Source organism: Misgurnus anguillicaudatus, chromosome 2 (assembly GCF_027580225.2).
Source record: "Misgurnus anguillicaudatus chromosome 2, ASM2758022v2, whole genome shotgun sequence".
Taxonomy (NCBI): domain Eukaryota; kingdom Metazoa; phylum Chordata; class Actinopteri; order Cypriniformes; family Cobitidae; genus Misgurnus; species Misgurnus anguillicaudatus.
The window spans coordinates 25933793-25950440 of NC_073338.2; the positions used below are offsets into that span (position 1 = coordinate 25933793).

At 37.5% G+C, this 16648-nt stretch overlaps 2 protein-coding genes across 2 annotated transcripts; one reads left to right on the top strand and one right to left on the bottom strand.

Moving 5' to 3' along the window:
• Positions 1–550: 550 nt before the first annotated feature.
• On the bottom strand, positions 551–9281 carry hectd3 (HECT domain containing 3). Its single transcript, XM_055202138.2, has 21 exons — positions 8681–9281; positions 8293–8453; positions 7837–7929; positions 7580–7715; positions 7072–7193; positions 6036–6149; positions 5781–5863; positions 5513–5678; positions 5235–5316; positions 4181–4363; positions 4036–4088; positions 3880–3944; positions 3694–3797; positions 3450–3563; positions 3284–3373; positions 2943–3149; positions 2649–2778; positions 1224–1298; positions 1044–1125; positions 877–948; positions 551–778 (listed from the first exon to the last, which is right to left on the bottom strand). Exons 1-21 carry the CDS (start codon positions 9026–9028, stop codon positions 694–696), a joined length of 2565 nt encoding a protein of 854 aa, XP_055058113.1. The 5' UTR covers positions 9029–9281; the 3' UTR covers positions 551–693.
• An 867-nt stretch (positions 9282–10148) lies between these two features.
• acadm (acyl-CoA dehydrogenase medium chain) lies at positions 10149–14432 on the top strand. The gene is made up of 12 exons (XM_055202139.2): positions 10149–10302; positions 10716–10827; positions 12095–12192; positions 12553–12622; positions 12707–12807; positions 13010–13090; positions 13176–13306; positions 13394–13502; positions 13603–13743; positions 13823–13918; positions 13998–14246; positions 14336–14432. The coding sequence occupies exons 1-12, from the start codon at positions 10288–10290 to the stop codon at positions 14405–14407; spliced, it is 1275 nt and encodes a 424-aa protein (XP_055058114.2). The 5' UTR covers positions 10149–10287; the 3' UTR covers positions 14408–14432.
• The last annotated feature ends 2216 nt before the right edge of the window (positions 14433–16648 follow it).

Below are 16648 nucleotides of genomic sequence, written 5' to 3' on the forward strand. Positions count from 1 at the left end.
TCTACATATTCCGCCCAATCATGAAATCTGATCACATACTTGCTGTGATAAATTATTTGGCAACACTTTAGTGTATTTTTTTGTGGCATTATCATCTCTTTATCACTGAACCATAAATGTGTATTGTGATGGTTGGATCTCTGGTCTGACAGCTAAAAGGTTAGGATAGTATTAAATTCTAAAAATTTCACCAGTCTGTGAAAACTAGTATTTTCGGCGATTTACTTTTTTCTACATATAATCATCTGACGTAATGTAAAGATCATCCAGTAAAAATATAACCTTGATAATTGTAATATTGAATAAAGTCATGCCAAATATTGAAATCAGTGTGAAATCAAATTTAGATGCTCCGAATCTCATAATTAAATTAGTAGGCTGGATTATACAGACAGTGTCACACATGATAATTTTTAATTATAGTTTGTAATAAAAAAACAATTCATTTAAAAAACTTTAAAAAAATTCATTTAGTACTGTCAGACTCCTAAAATCCACTTTATGTCTTCCCTATCTCTTCCAATTTCAAACTGCAAGAATAAAAAAACTGTTCATTTATAACATTTTTATTTATTCTGTACATACAAGGTTGGCAATAGAGTGGACATGGTTATGTGTACGATGCTGCTGAAAGCTACAGATAATTGATGCAAAAGATTCCAAAGTAAAATTTGTAAACATGGCAATATCAAGTTACTCCTCCCAGGGACTCATGTCTGTGTCGATGGCCACACAGTTATATGCAGCATAGCGAAGCTTCTCTTCACAAACTTTAGCACTGTGGAATGAGATGAATTATATACAATACAGTCAAACAATGTGATATCTTAATCAGAGGCTATACCACTCAAGTACAATTTTCTTACAAATACAAACCTTGGGTATTTGGGTAGATAAAGGGTGCTAGAACATGTGGAAGATTGAGGAAGTGCATCCGTGATTTCAGACCTAGAGAAAAACATACATGGATTTGTTTACTGTTTATTGTGGCCACGTTTAAAGACTTTCATATATTATTTGCTATTGGTACTTTATTTACTTACCCTTGTTTGTCTGGAAAGATGTAGATCGGGGCAGGAAGGCGACTTCTGCCAGTCACAAATCTTAAAAACCTGCTACGATCCTCTGGTAACAATAAAAATATATCAACATTAGCAAAAAACACTTCCAATGTAAAAATTACTATAAAAATGTTTTCATGCACAACAAGAAACCTGACTAACCATTAGTGAAGTTCATGAGGGCTTCCCATAAATATTGCACTCTGACATCTGTTTGTTCCAAGTCCTCAAAACGTGCTGATAGGAAGGAAAACACATTTTAAGTCATCACAGTACTATAGATTAATGTAATGTAAATTCGTCAATTTCATAATGTCATGCGAGTTCGTGATAATGTAAATACAATTCAATGTTTTACAATAGGCATGCTCCGATCGATCGGCCGATAATGCTTGCTATGTTTCTCAATGAATTACGGTGAAATGCCGCCACATCCAAAAGCCAGGGGGCGCTCTCGTGCAGAAACTCAAAATGCGCTGTAGACGAAGAACAATACACTAGTGATGGGAGAAATTAAGATTTTCGAAGCTTCGAATCAATTGAACCAATTGCTTCGAAAATTGATTCAGTTTTTCGAAGCAGTTCGAAATACCACACACGCTGGCGACCCCTGCTGGTCAAAATAGTGTAAAAGCAGATATGTCCAAACATTTTACACTTTTTTTAACAAAATAATAGCAAGATTTGTATTAAAATATGTTAAAAAAAATTATTTAACTTAGTTAAGACGTAGTTAAAAGTATATTGTGTGTTTTTAGTTTTATTTAGGGCAAACAAATAATTAAAACGAACTACCCTTTTAATTATGCACATTTTTGTCATTAAAATTGTCTATAAACAAAAAGTAGACAAAATGGCAGTGTTATTAGTCAGAAGTATAAATGTTTTATGAACTTTCATAATAAAACTGACCCGAGTTCACCTAAACATATTTGGCACAGGTCATGTGATCAATCGGTGAACCATCGGATTTTCAAAACGTTTCAAAACAGTTGTGACGTAATGAAGCCTCGTTTGCTAAAATCACGTGACTTGGGCCAGTTTGCAACAAGCTCCGAACCACTGATTCGAAACAAAAGATTCGTAAATGTTTCGAAGCCTCATGAAGCAGTGCTTCGAAAACGACCATCACTAACACACGCAGCTCCATGAAATGGCTGAAGGATATATTTATATTGCTGTTCTTCAAACCTTTTCAGGTATTTTCATGATAATAAAGAATATGTTTAATAATTATGTTTGACGAGTGTTGCTTTTTCAAATGCATGTTATAAACGACTCAAACTAACAGTGATTTTAGATCGATAAGGACTTACTAATCAAAAGCCGCAGTACATGAAATAGCTGTAATAAGATCGGCTGTCCCGATTCAGAATAGTGATCGGCCACGTATTATTAGTGGAGATCGGCATTGATCGGAGCATCCCTATTTTACAATAAATACTTTTGGAATTTATGAATACAATCTAGGTCTTAAAGCTAAAAACATTTGCATGCTCCACTGCTTTCAGTGCAGTGCCTACAAGATTTATGCTGAGGTAAGATATCATCAGTTATAATGTTTGTGTCAGCAGGTGTATCACTCACTGAGGCGTTTAAGGGCCTCCACTGTGATCTCTGGGTCTCCACACACTTTCTTCTCTACTTCCTGCCATGTTAGGAGATCAAGCACAGCCTGTGGCACCACCTTCATTAGTCCAGCCTGCATGGCTGCTATCTGCAATGCAGAAACACAAACTTGATTAGAAACTAGAAAAAAAAAACACTAACAGAGTTAATCTTAAAAGTGTTGCTATTAGCACGCTGTTGTCCTGCAAATTCCCGACACAATAGGTGTTTTTATGACAAAACTGACCTAGCAAGACTCCATGTAGCAAATACCTGTTCTCTGCTCTCTTCAATTCTTGCTTTCTTTACAAGGCGTATGAACTCCATGCGATCTTCATATTGGACCACTACTCCACTGCCTCCTGGAATTAGCTCCGCCAGTCGCCCATCACTCAGGGGTGTGGTGTATACAAGTTCCTGACCAAACTTAAAGTCAAACGTCTCCTTGTCCATATGCTCCATAGCCTCCAACAACTTCACCTAATGAATCAGATCAAACATCACACGCTGTGAGAGATCTATTAATTCCATGTTGGATAAGAAACCAGTCAGCACTGAACATGGAGCAAAGCTGGAAAGAAACGAACGCATGTTGAGATATTGAAGTTTCTCACCAACACGGAATCAACAGCAGGAAAGTCTTTACTCCAGCTAACAACCTCTCCGATTAGCTGCTTCCACACAAGCCCTGGAAGAGCCAGAACCTAAAGGATGAAGATAATTTAATTTAATATTAACATTAAATTAATCTAAGAGCACCACTGCAATTATGCTACTGACCAGAAAGTCTTTCCCGCGAAGGGCTGCTCCCATAAGTTGCCCAATCCACTCAAACTTGTTGAATTCTCTGCATGAAGGATTCGGCACGTAAAAGTCTCTAGCTTCTCCAGCTCCCTAATAACAATACATCAATAAAAAAACAGTTATCATTATACAAAACACATTCATAGCTACTACATAACTATTTACAAGTCAGAATATTAGGCTACACAGGAAGCCAGCAGAACAGTATGATAAGCGTTACCTGGTTAGAGGTTCGAGTGAAGAATGGAAGAGGCATGGGGCATTCTGATGAACTGGGACACAGCTCTTCAGACATGTCTGCCAGGCTGTCTCGAAATCCACCCCCTATGGGACAGGGACAAAACATGTGAGGACTGGATACTGTGTTAGAATTACATAGGGGAAGAGAAGTCTATCGCTATTTAACCTTGATCAATGATGCCTTCTGCAATAAATTTACATTCCCACCACTGGTCATATCGTGCTGGCCACCTGAATCCAAGAAAAGATTCAAAAAGATTGTAACGATTTCAATAAATGTCTGTATTATATAATAAAGTAATAATTAAATGAGAGTGACTACCTGTAATCCAAAGTTTTTTCGTATTTGTCAGATGGCTTCAAACCCTCATACACCTACACAATATGATCAAAAACAAGTATTATGCATTTTATTACCTGAAATAAAAGCGTAAAACTTTTTTTACATGTTTTGTCGTGGAGAGTACCTGAGTGAAGACAGCGTTTTTACATGTGGGCTCTAAAGTGGGGTTGTCACGATGCTCCATAGCCAGGCGACGGTTTATGTAAAGACGTGGCATGAAGTTAGGCTTACTGCTCTCCGAGTCTTTCAGGCACTGGGTGATGAGGGCAGAGCGGCGCTTTGACAATAACAGGAACTGTTTTATGCTCTAAAAGGGCAGGGTAGAGTTTGAGGAAAGAAAAACACATTTAGAGCTTAGCACATGCTGTTTTCTGACATTTTACAATCCACCCACTTTTTTTTAGACCCATTAAACCAAAGCAGTCTCATTAGACATGCTGTTTTGATTCTCTTGTTAATGTGACATTACACCACACCATGGCCACTGACTAACAGTCCTGCATTACCATAGTTTCTGCCTTTAGTGAGTTGTACGCTGTCCACCATATCTCAATAGTGAGATACTACTGTCTCCGACTGTATTTTACAGGAATCAGATCTATTTTAACTTCAAGCGCTCACTGTCTCTCTTGGTAACGGTACATTCACACAGGGCGAAAGCGTTAATGCTTGACCAACTGCCAATCACAGTGGCCGCAACACATGCTCCGGTCTTCCATAAACATAATTGTCTGGCTCTGCTTAGGTTATTTGCATAAGGTGATCTGATTGGCTGACGCATGCGTTGCAGCTTGAAAAGTTGAGAAATGTTTGCGGCGTGATGGATCCACAATTTAGTTTGGCAACGCTTGACGTCACCCATTAAAAGTTAATGGGAAGCGTTAACGCCCCCTGTAAACGTAACATAAGGGAGTGAGCAACAGTAACTCATTTGCATTTAAAGGTACAGACATAAAAAGGTGCATTTTTGCTCTTACTCAAATGCTATAAAATGATCTGTGGGGTATTTTAAGCTGAAACTTTACAGACACATTCTGGGCACCCCTGAGACTTATATAACATTTTGTAAAAAGGGCATAATAGGTGCCCTTTAAGTGTCCAAATACAGAAATGGTTATAGTAATATGACAAGAATTATGAAGACATTTGACAAACTTGTCTTAAACAACAATACTCACTTTGATCTGGCTGAATGTTCCAAGGCTGTAGTCCCATGCAGGAACCATGTGAGGCAACAGATTGTCCAGAAGTGTGATAAACCTACAGAATTAAAAGACCATGACGTGAAAAATAACTTTGACATTTGTAATATCAACTGAGTTAGGTTATGAGACCTTAGCCTGGATTTCACAGAGAGGGTCACATAGTTTCTACCTAAACTAATGATTATAGACAATCTGCTATCTACAGCATCTTACATACTTTGTTTGTAAAGCAAACATATTAAGTGCCTTACCTCTGAATGACCAATGCACGTCGATAGAGGACATCAGGAGGCGTGCCCTCGAGTCTTGGGTAACGCACTAAGTTGGGAGACTGGAACACTTCTGCATTCAGGCCCAGGTCTCGTTCACAAGACGATTTGATCTTTAATCCTCTGATCCGTACATCAATTCCCTCATCTAAAGAGAAGCACAATACCATTAAAACATTAAGATTATATGTAGACACACAAGTCTACCTTTCTCTCTTTAGATGAGATTGTTATTTTTAATAAATTCTACCTCTGCATTCCTCAATCCTAATCTCTATAACAGGCAAGTGTGATGTCATATCTTCCAGAACACAGACTTCTCCAATCAAATTGCTGTTAAAAAAACAGTAATAGTTAATTCTGAAAAATAAAAGGTTTAGCAAATGTATACTTTTTGTATGCAGATCATTTTGTTGATTATTCTAATGCAATAAAATTCATACTTTCAAGTGCAAGTGTCAAAATACTTTTCTGGATCACCGTGTCTCCATATTATGTGACTTACTCATCTATTGATACATCGCTGTACTTCTTAAGGTTATCTCCTTCTCCGCCATACACTGTCACTCTTTTAGGCATGTAGTTATCGTCGGTTGAGTCCACTGTTAATATTAGTTTGTTAAAGGAGATGAAAACAAACATTGAAAGAAGAATATCGTCTTTAGAATGCAGAAATACATTCACATCCGCACACACAGTCTTGCACTCAACATTGTTTTTATGTCAAGTACATTTAAGTGCTGCTTTTATGCATTTCCTTGCGCATCACATTTCATTGCTGTCATTTGCACACTACCCTTCATCTAATACTTAGGCTACTGCTGATAAAATATGTGTAGTGATATTTACAATCTCTCTTCTGTAATCAGAGCCATATTTCACTGGTGGGTTGCACAAAAGCACTTTATGTGGCTAGGCTAAAAATCTACTTTTATAGTCTTTATCTCTATGTTGTTTTATGCAGCTCAGTGTCTGTATGTAGAGAAACATTGTCTCATCTCATTCATGTTGTGCACTGCTATATAAAGCTTCTCTTGACTCGAGTAAAGTAATGCAAATTAATAAATAGCTAAGAGAAAATGTATAATAGGTGCAGAGGTAGAGCCTTGTGTGTGGCATATAAACAAACATAATACATTAAAGGTGCAGTGTGTAATTTTTAGAAGGATCTCTTGACAGAAATGGAAAATAATATACAAAACTATATTATCAGGGTGTACAAAGACCTTTCATAATGATGTTTATTACCTTAGAACGAGACCTTTTTATCTACATACACCGAGGGTCCCCTTACATGGAAGTCGCCATTTTGTGCCGCCATTTTTCTACAGAAGCCCTTAACGGACAATTTTTTGTTGTCTCCGACAATGACATGTTTGTTCGGTGGCAGCTACCATAGCTTCTCTATGTGTTTCAAAACCAAGGGGTGAGCAGTGGAGTAAGCCATTGGTTGCAATTCACAACCTTACCACTAGATGCCGCTAAAATTTACACACTGCACCTTTTAGTGAAATAGAAAGTAGCAGACAAGTTGCCCTTACTTAACCACAGTGCCTCTCTTCATATGTAGACGGATCCAGTGCTGCCCCTGCATCCCATCACTCTCCCAGTACGTCTCAGTGTCTCCATCTGTCAAGCAGCTTGCACTACCACTGGGGTCCTCCTTTAACCATATAAAATCACTAGTTTACTTACAATATATGATACACTGAAATCTCTCTGCTCTTTATTGTTTTAAACATATCCCATGTATACAAAAGTAGTACATATCCTCAAGTACATAAAAAAAGGTACGTCAAGCTTCACAAGGTACATTTTTCAACATACATAAGTTGTGGTGGGCAGCTTTACTACTTTCAATTTTCTTTTTTGTGTTTAACTACTTTTTTAAAGTTGAAGAGGTTTGTTGCTACCAGAACGACATATTGCACCGTGAGTATGTTTAACACGACTGCATACTTCAAATGCATTGGCCAAGCTTTGAAAACTGTGTTTGCGTACTCGCATGATGAATTTGCTAGAGTAGCATGATTCTTAGCATTTACACACCGAACTTGAGGAAACATCAATGCTGGTCACGCATTGCTTCACGCTCCCAAGATTTTCATCTTCCTTCCCAATATGGTCATAAAAGTAGTGAACAAGGTCCTCGTCGCATTCAAATGTCCATGTTGGAGGTACATACCTGGGAGACAGAATGCAAGCATAGTAACTTACAGGGCTGCCTTAAACCTATTAAAAACCTCTTGCTTGTGGGTTTCAGAATCTGGATGATGGCTATTGTATATTTTTGCTCTGCCACTCACCTCAGCTTCTGAACAGCAGCCTCATCTGCCTCTGCCACTTTGGGTTTGGCACCCAAATGTAAAGAGTGTTCCACATCCACCACCTGTTCCCACCTACACCAAGAACACAAACATTACAAAAATGATTTTTTTATCCACACGTATGATGGCACTTTATATTCAGCAAAACATCAGAATTAAGAGTTGTACCTAAACTGAAGACATCCGATCTGCGTACATTATATTAATTTAATTACTGTACATTTACACATTGGATTTTTAAACTCCTATCCAAAGCAACTTACAATGCATTTAAGCAATACATACTATCTGTAAACATGCTCCCTGTGAATCGAACCCATGAACTTTGCTCTGGTAGTGCAAAGCTCTGACAACCAAGCTACAGAAACACAGATGCCTCATATGTTTTGCTTTCAAGTTTGCATGTAAATACAGAAGATAATAGCACGTGTTCACCTGTTACAAGGCTTGTGGTCATAGCCAAACAGCTGCTGTTGCCGACTAATTGTGTCAGGAGACTCCACTGGCACAAGCCTGTCTCCACCCTCTGTATGTTTACACAGCAGAATCCAGCCTTCCTCAATATCCAGACCAGGACGATACTCCTCCAGCTGCTCCTGGGAGTTTGACAAACAAAACAGACTAAATGAATGGCATTTGAATGCCTAATTCACCACAACAGCCACTGAACTGCCGAGTGGACAATTCTGACAGCGATACATCAACATACATTACACGCAGTGACATGACGTCACTGATCCTGAAGTCATGCCTTATGTTAAAAGTGACATATGGACAGCAATAGCAAATATATTGCAATTTTCAGATTATTAGCGTATATTACCTTGTTTATTTTGACCCACAGGCCATGGCTGTTGCAGTATTCCTCCCCTGTTGTTCGTATGCACGTCCCTTTCTTCGGCTCAATGTTACACTTGCTTGTTTTTTTGTGCGGGGCCTGATGTGGGCTCTCCCACACCGGCACCAGACTCTTTCCACCTGAGTTACCAGCTGTTGACGACGACGCGGAAGTGGAGCTCGATGATGAATCTTTACAAATTTTGTAACAAACCTCTTTCGGCACATAACATAAAGACTCCGGTAGCTGTTCACTCTTTCGGAAGCACTCAATGCATTTGTTTAAAAATCGGATCCTCCCTAGGAGAGTGTGAGGGTTGTCGCCCGGAGACATATCTCAAGTTTTAGTGCGCTAACCGGACAGCTAACTTAACTGAGGATGTGTCAACAAGTAGTAGTTTGTCCGTCAGCGATTACATTTACATATGTTATCCTTTTTTGCAGTCGTTAACCGAGATCTTACATCTTTTGAAATCTAGACAGAAGTAGGCATTTCACTGCCATCAGATATTTCTTCAGACTAACAGGCATATGTCAAGGCAGCTAGCTATGATGAGTCTCTTTGCCATCTTCCGCACATGCGTGTTCGCATCACTCTCCCTACTGGAGAAACTAGGCTTGTTCGACTTTATGCGGCGGCGTAAGAACCGACAGCCGGATTACGTCAAAGTACCGCGAGAACAATTAGAGAAATCATACGAAGTCTAATTTCGTCTCGCTCTCGCGGTACTTCGTCGCCATCCGGCTGTCGGTTCTTGCGGCGCCGCATGAAGTCGAACACACCTACTGTCTGTTACACACATAGATGTACATACATAGATACATTGATTTGTGTAGCATACTCTAAGGCGTGGGGTATAAATGCTAATCCTTCCCAATAAGAACGATTGATGAAGGTTTCCCCTCTTCTCTTCCCATCAACACACCAAAATTAAAGTTCATAAAACATAAAATAAATAGTAACATGCATAAAATAAAATACTCATGAAAAGAACGATATACAGCCATATAACAAGCTCTTTTATCTTTGTAAATGTCTGTTTCGTAGTTTCTGTATGCTTTTGTACTTATTTAAAAAATATAGCAGACAATTTCACACTTGCACTTTACTTCCCAGACAATTCAGACGCTCTTAAGAATGCAACAACATGAGGGCTCCTGTACAAAGTTACCTTTGGATTATTAATTTTTACAATTTCTTTAAAGTGCTACCATTTACTGATAATTTTGTGATACATTTTCCAAGTCTAGCTATCTATATTTTAAATAACTAGATACAACACGTAGATATCATTCAAATCAGTAGAGTAATTGTGATTTTTACCCAGACAAAGCCCCCACGTTCACTTGTGTTTGACTAGTTTATTTTGCCAGGACCAATATGGCGGCGCTGTTGACGAATCACAGCTACGGACCAAAGCGCTCAGTGCGCGATCTATGTATTTATTATGTATTTGGCCAAATTAACTGGGGCAAAGGTACATAAGCACGTGATCAAACAGGTGACGGTCATTGGCGTGTACTTCGTTCTTGCTCGGAGGAGGGTGAAGATCTTACACGACTTTCAAGTGTCATTTTCGTTAAGAAAAAGCCATGCTTTTGAATAAGGTAAAGACGTATTTCTGTTGGTTTCTTTACAAACAGTTGCTATTCTAGTAAATGCATGGTAAATATAAAAGCTGATAAGATCGTGAGATACTTAGCCATGGAAGTGAACATTCCTAACTGCGCAGTTAGTGAGAAAGCTATTGTATGTATTATTATCATACAAAAATGTGTTAATCTATTATCTAATGAGGTTAATCTGTTTAATTTTTGTAGAGCACGTAGTAGGTTCACTTTCTAGCCTTTGTTACCCTCCGTACGTGCGAAAATATCTATATATGAATATACATATTACTACAAACGTTTCCTTCTTGTGAAATCAAACTTTGATGCTCTTAAACTTATTTTTAGATTTATGAGACTTTAGTATATACACTATGAATAATATAAATATACCTGTAATAATTGTCTTACAGGTTTTGAGGGCAGGTGTTCAGGCTGGGCTACGGTTTCAGAGCACTAGTGCTCAACCTGGTGTCAGAGTTGCTGCTGCCACCTCCACATCAGCTCATGGAGGATTCTGTTTTGGTTTGTTTTTCTTAATATTCTCTAGCCTGAGACATGCTTGATGACTACCTAAAACGAGACCTGACACTTTGAAACACTCTTACGACTGAAACAGGTTTTAATCTTTGACCGTAAAAAACCTAACATCGGAGTCAACTATGTTATAAAATATTTGTCTCTCTAAGTGAAAGTGAATTGATTGTCAAGTATTTATTCACTCAAAATGTGACCTCTGCATTTAACCCATCCCATTGAATGGTAAACACGTACTGTCACACACTGCAAGTTGTGAACACGCACACTGAGCAGTGGGCAGCTATCTCATCAGAGCCCAGGGAAGAATTGGGGGAAAGGTCACAACCCACAGACAGTGAGATTTGAACTTGCAACCTTCAGGTTACAAGTTCAGTTCTCTAGCTATTAGGCCACATTACACCACCATAGTAAGAATATTGATTATTTTAACCTTTTTAAACATTGTAATTGCATAGTTTGAAACTTTTAAGGTACCGAAAAAGTTAAATATAAATTGTACTGTACTTAAATGTTAAAAATTTGACTAAGAAATAATGGATATAATGTAAGCTTGTTGGGGATATAGCCTAATAAGCTTGTTCTGAAATTGTGACAATGTAAATCATAAAAAATGCAAACTTCATTTAAATATATATACATATAAATATTTAGGAAATTAGTATACTGAAAAATACCCTTTCTTAAAATACAGCGTCCTTTTTATTGCACGGTGCAATTGCACAAATATTGGCTCAATTTTAAACTAAATTATAACTACAGTATACATGCACATAATGATGTCCCAACAACAATATAGCTACTTTATTTCGTATGAAAATCAGGATAAAGGCAGTTTTACTCATGATGTGTTTTTGACCCACACAAATTAACTTAAAGGGAAATTCCATCACAGCCCTAATATACGTAACACTATTAATCCACCCAGATCCTTACATATTCAGTCATGTTATGTGCGTATTCACCAAACATTTTGTTAATTTCTCTCCTTTTTATTGTCTCTGTACCATGTCCAATTCAGTTGTGACATCACTAATCAAATCACCAGGCGCGATATTAAACACATTTAATAAAACCGTGTTGAGTATGATTGGGAACGACTGGATGTAAAAGTCTAATACAATCTTTAGAAACCTAAAAATAGACTAAATTATGTTTATAATGGGCCTGAAGATTAAGTATGTCTTGACTTGAGTATAATGTCTGCCTAATGGGTTCTCGAAAAACAAATGAATAATATTTCATACTTCAACAGAGTTAACTGACCAGCAGAAAGAGTTTCAGGTGTTGGCAAGAAAGTTTGCACGGGAGGAGATTATCCCCGCTGCCCCAGGATATGATAAAAGTGGTGAAGTGAGTTGTTTAAGCCATGATTGCTACATGTATTAAAGGGAGTTCAACCAAAAAAAGAAAATTCTGTCATCTACTCACCCTCATGTTGTTCTCGACCTGTATGAGTTTTTTTTTATTGTTGAACACAGAAGATATTTTGATAAATGATGGTAAGCGCACAGTTAACCATACCCATTGACTTTTATAGTATTTGCTTTCAATGGCTACCATCAACTGTGGCTACCATAATTTATCCAAATAAATTTTGTGTTCAACGGAAAAAACCACACGAGGGTGAATAAAAAACAAGTTATAATTTTTGGATAAAATCCCTTATACCTTCTGATTTGAAATGTCAAAGTTCTGGTGTCTTTTTGACAGTATCCAGTTCCTCTGATTAAAAAAGCATGGGAGTTGGGTCTAATGAATGGACATATTCCAGAGGATTGTGGTGGGTACTTGATCTTCATTGAGCATCTTAAGGATCAGTGATTTTAATTTGTATGGATTTGTGATGTTTCCAACACTATTACAGGTGGAATGGGTCTTGGCATATTTGAAGCATGCCTCATCACTGAGGAGCTGGCCTATGGCTGCACAGGAGTACAGACAGCTATTGAGGCAAACTCTCTTGGAGTAAGTCTTTGCTGTTTTGTTAAGTCTTGATTTCATTTTGGAGTGTGATTAAATAAATGTTTTATTTAAAGTCTAATTTCTACAAAATATGCAAATGAGAACTCATTTTAGTTTTACAGTGAGGCTTTTTAAAAACTGTATCATGGAATTGCTGTGTAAAATGCCAAATGCTCTCTGGTGTTTTTTTTTTTTTGCAAATCAGCAAATGCCAGTCATTATTGCTGGTAATGATGCTCAGAAGAAGAAATATTTGGGTAGATTGACAGAGGAGCCACTAATGTGTGTAAGTCTGTGTATTTATAATAAGTAATAAAGCTTTTCCAAGGCAGTAATCAGTATGTTGATGATAACCAAGCGTGTGCTGACAGGCATACTGTGTGACTGAGCCGGGTGCAGGGTCTGACGTGGCTGGAGTAAAGACCCAGGCTGTTAAGAAGGGAGATGACTACGTGATCAATGGTCAGAAAATGTGGATCACCAATGGTGGAAAAGCAAACTGGTATGTAAACCAATTTAGGCTAAATAATTCACACCTCTTTGGTGTTACTGTTTGTTCTTTGTAAAATGTATCATTTTGGATATCTAGGTATTTCCTGCTGGCCCGTACAAATTCTGATCCTAAATGCCCTGCTAGCAAGGCTTTCACAGGCTTTATTGTTGATGCTGACACCCCAGGAGTCCAGCCTGGCAGAAAGGTAAGTTTTTATAGCGTCCTATTCTTGAAATTGTGTTTTAATAATACTGGCAACTTTATTTTTATTGTTTTATTGAATTGCATGTGTCCTTTGGTAACAGGAAATGAACATGGGCCAAAGATGCTCGGATACAAGGGGCATCACGTTTGAAGATGTTGTAGTTCCAAAGGAGAATGTTTTGATTGGAGAAGGAGCTGGCTTTAAGATTGCCATGGGTGCATTTGACAAGACCAGACCACCAGTTAGTATGTCTTGGATATTCATCAATAACAACTATTATATTATATTACATTACATCTTGATGTTTTATACACTTTCAGGTGGCTGCAGGTGCCACTGGTCTTGCACAGAGAGCACTCGATGAGGCCACAAAGTATGCTTTGGAAAGAAAGACTTTTGGCAAGCTCATTGCAGAGGTAGGTACAGTATTTGAATGTATGTTTGACAACCTAAAGTAAGTATATATATGGGACGTTTTTGTCTATTGACCCAGAGCATCAGGCAGTGTCATTCATTCTTGCTGAAATGGCCATGAAAGTGGAGCTTGCAAGGATGGCCTATCAGAGATCAGCTTGGGAAGTGGATCTGGGCCGTAGGAACACGTACTATGCTTCCATTGCTAAGGCCTTTGCCGGAGACATCGCAAACCAGTGTGCTGCTGATGCCGTCCAGATCTTCGGTGGAAACGGGTTTAATAGTGAATATCCTGTGGAGAAGCTGATGAGAGATGCCAAGATTTACCAGGTCAGGACCGTACTCCCAAATTTTATACCTTTTTTGTTTCACTGGTAAAAATGCTAAAATTTGACTGTCTTATGTTTTGGTTTCCACAGATTTATGAAGGCACTGCTCAAATCCAAAGGCTTATTATCTCGAGAGAGCACTTTGACAGATTCAAACAATAAAGCTGTATACCCAATCATGCCAGAAGCTAATTTTGTTTAGAGCCTTTTGTACATACTGATGTTTTGATCAATGGATCTCTGAGGAATAACATCTTAGGATTAAAGCCCAATTTATGGTCCAGTGTACTTTCTACGCTGTAGGCTGTGTATATCCTGAAGTGCACCTCTGCACAAATGTAAACAATTTTTTGTGTAGTAGCACCTCGACGTAGATGGCTATGCGAATACTTCTATTATGAATGAAACCGCGTCCAGGCTACGGTGTAGATCCTACACTGAACTATGAGGGCTTAATAAGATGAATAAAATCTCAGGATTAATAAGTATTGCAGATTGTTGGTTCTACACAGAGCTCCAGTTGCCTTGTCATATCAGCATGCCTTGTATTATTGTTTGTAGCATTGAACAATTAATGTGGAAAAATGTTAAATTAATCAAAGTGACATTAGTTACACAGCACTTCCTCATTTTTCTAAATGAACATGCGTCCAAAATAAAATGACTTTTTTGAAAAAAAATACAGGCTTGTTATTTTTGGCTTTGTGTAGTAGTTTTATTTGATTCGATCCCTAATATTGATGGTTGCTTGCAAATGAACAGAAAATGGTGTAAATTGCGCAATTTAGATTACTAGCAAAAATCAATGTCTAAAAAATGTCCATGTAAACTTTATGCATTTAATAAAATGATTCACAGGACAAGACGGGTAAATGGTGAAGCATTTCAGATCAACTTGCACAAAATGTTTTCAAGCGATCACTTTTTCTCTGCTTTGAGATGCTTTAGCTGAATTGACATAGCAAGAATAAATGCTAACATGCATGCATGGGTTAACTCTCTCGAATGCACCATAGGGAGATCGTAGAGTGTGCTGGGTGACAACTCTGAAGTCAGACACACGAGTATTTGGTGCTTTGAGATCAGTCAGGTTTATTTTGAATACAAGGAAAATGCACTACTTTAATGGAGCAGAGATGACTATATAATTCAGAGGTCCAAGGTTTCTATAAATATGACTCTGAAACTGCATTGATTGAAATCTTTTCTAACAGCAACAATGAATATTTCATATATGGAAATTTCTGCCTTAAATATGACTGTGGTCGAAACAAATTCAATATTACCCAATATATAAATTCTTCTATAGCAGTGGTAGCCAACCCTGTTCCTGGAGATCTACTTTCATCTCCAGCCCCACTCAACAAATCTGAACCTGCTAATTAAGCTTTTCACAGCTACCTAAATATTAGAGGCAGGTGTGCTGAAACAGGGTTGGACCTAAGGTATGCAGGATAGTAGATGTCCAGGAAATGGGTTGGTGACCACCGTATTCTTTTATTATAGAAGTCAACAGGGCCTCTGATTAGTTTGGTCACAAACATTTCTTAAAATATCTTTGTGTTCCTCAGAACAAAGACATTTATACAGGTTTGTAACAACATGAAGGTAAGTAAATGATGACAGAATATTGTTTTTGGGTGAACACAATCCCTATTAACTGCAGAGTTTCACGTTTGTGCTTGGGGGACACCTACCGGCTGACAGGGTACTGCAGAAATTTGAAATAAGTGAGAGAGTGAGGCTTCTTGGTTGGTTTAAATTAATAAAAGCTATTTTAGCCTAAAGTTACTCAGTCTGGCTACTAAAATTATAAGAAAACACACATTAAATTAAAAAAAAATTCTATTCGCAAAGCTAAATACTTAAACTAAAAGCAACGTTCTGTGCATTTTAAAATGAGTTTATTTCTTATAAAGCCCTCAATATAATGGAAAATGCATTAAAACGTAAACCATAATAAAATATTGATTTACAACAACAACACACCATTTAAAAATGAAAATATTTGACTTCGCTGTAAAGCCAAGATTGTTGTTGCAATGTTGTTTGTAAATTGTACGTGATAAAAAATATTTATTTTTCATTTTAAAATGTATTTTTATTGCAACTTTGTCAACATACAAACACAATGCCGGGGTAAACAGAGTTTAATTTTACAGCATTTAAGTAATGTCATACTCATACATGACACAATGATACAATTTTAGGGGTTTGTAGTTGCTGGAGTCCTTACAAAAAACTGACAAATATGGCTTGAACCTTGAAATTTACATTTATGTAGAAAACATTTGCTAAGTAAGATAAATACATTTACAAAAAAATACTGATCCTTTAGTTTACATAACTGTCAAAATTATGACAATCAAATAAAATATCCTTGTATGACAAAGACAACGTTTG

Excerpts from the sequence above, each read along its gene's own strand:
- acadm (XM_055202139.2), top strand. Across the intron at positions 12,623-12,706 it reads ACATATTCCAGAGGATTGTG|GTGGAATGGGTCTTGGCATA; the intron begins GTGGGTACTTGA and ends ACACTATTACAG. Across the intron at positions 13,919-13,997 it reads TTGGCAAGCTCATTGCAGAG|CATCAGGCAGTGTCATTCAT; the intron begins GTAGGTACAGTA and ends ATTGACCCAGAG.
- hectd3 (XM_055202138.2), bottom strand. The coding sequence starts at position 9,028 with ATGTCTCCGGGCGACAACCCTCACACTCTCCTAGGGAGGATCCGATTT. Across the intron at positions 3,798-3,879 it reads AGAAGGCATCATTGATCAAG|GGGGTGGATTTCGAGACAGC; the intron begins GTTAAATAGCGA and ends CCTGTCCCATAG. Across the intron at positions 779-876 it reads TATCTACCCAAATACCCAAG|TGCTAAAGTTTGTGAAGAGA; the intron begins GTTTGTATTTGT and ends CTCATTCCACAG.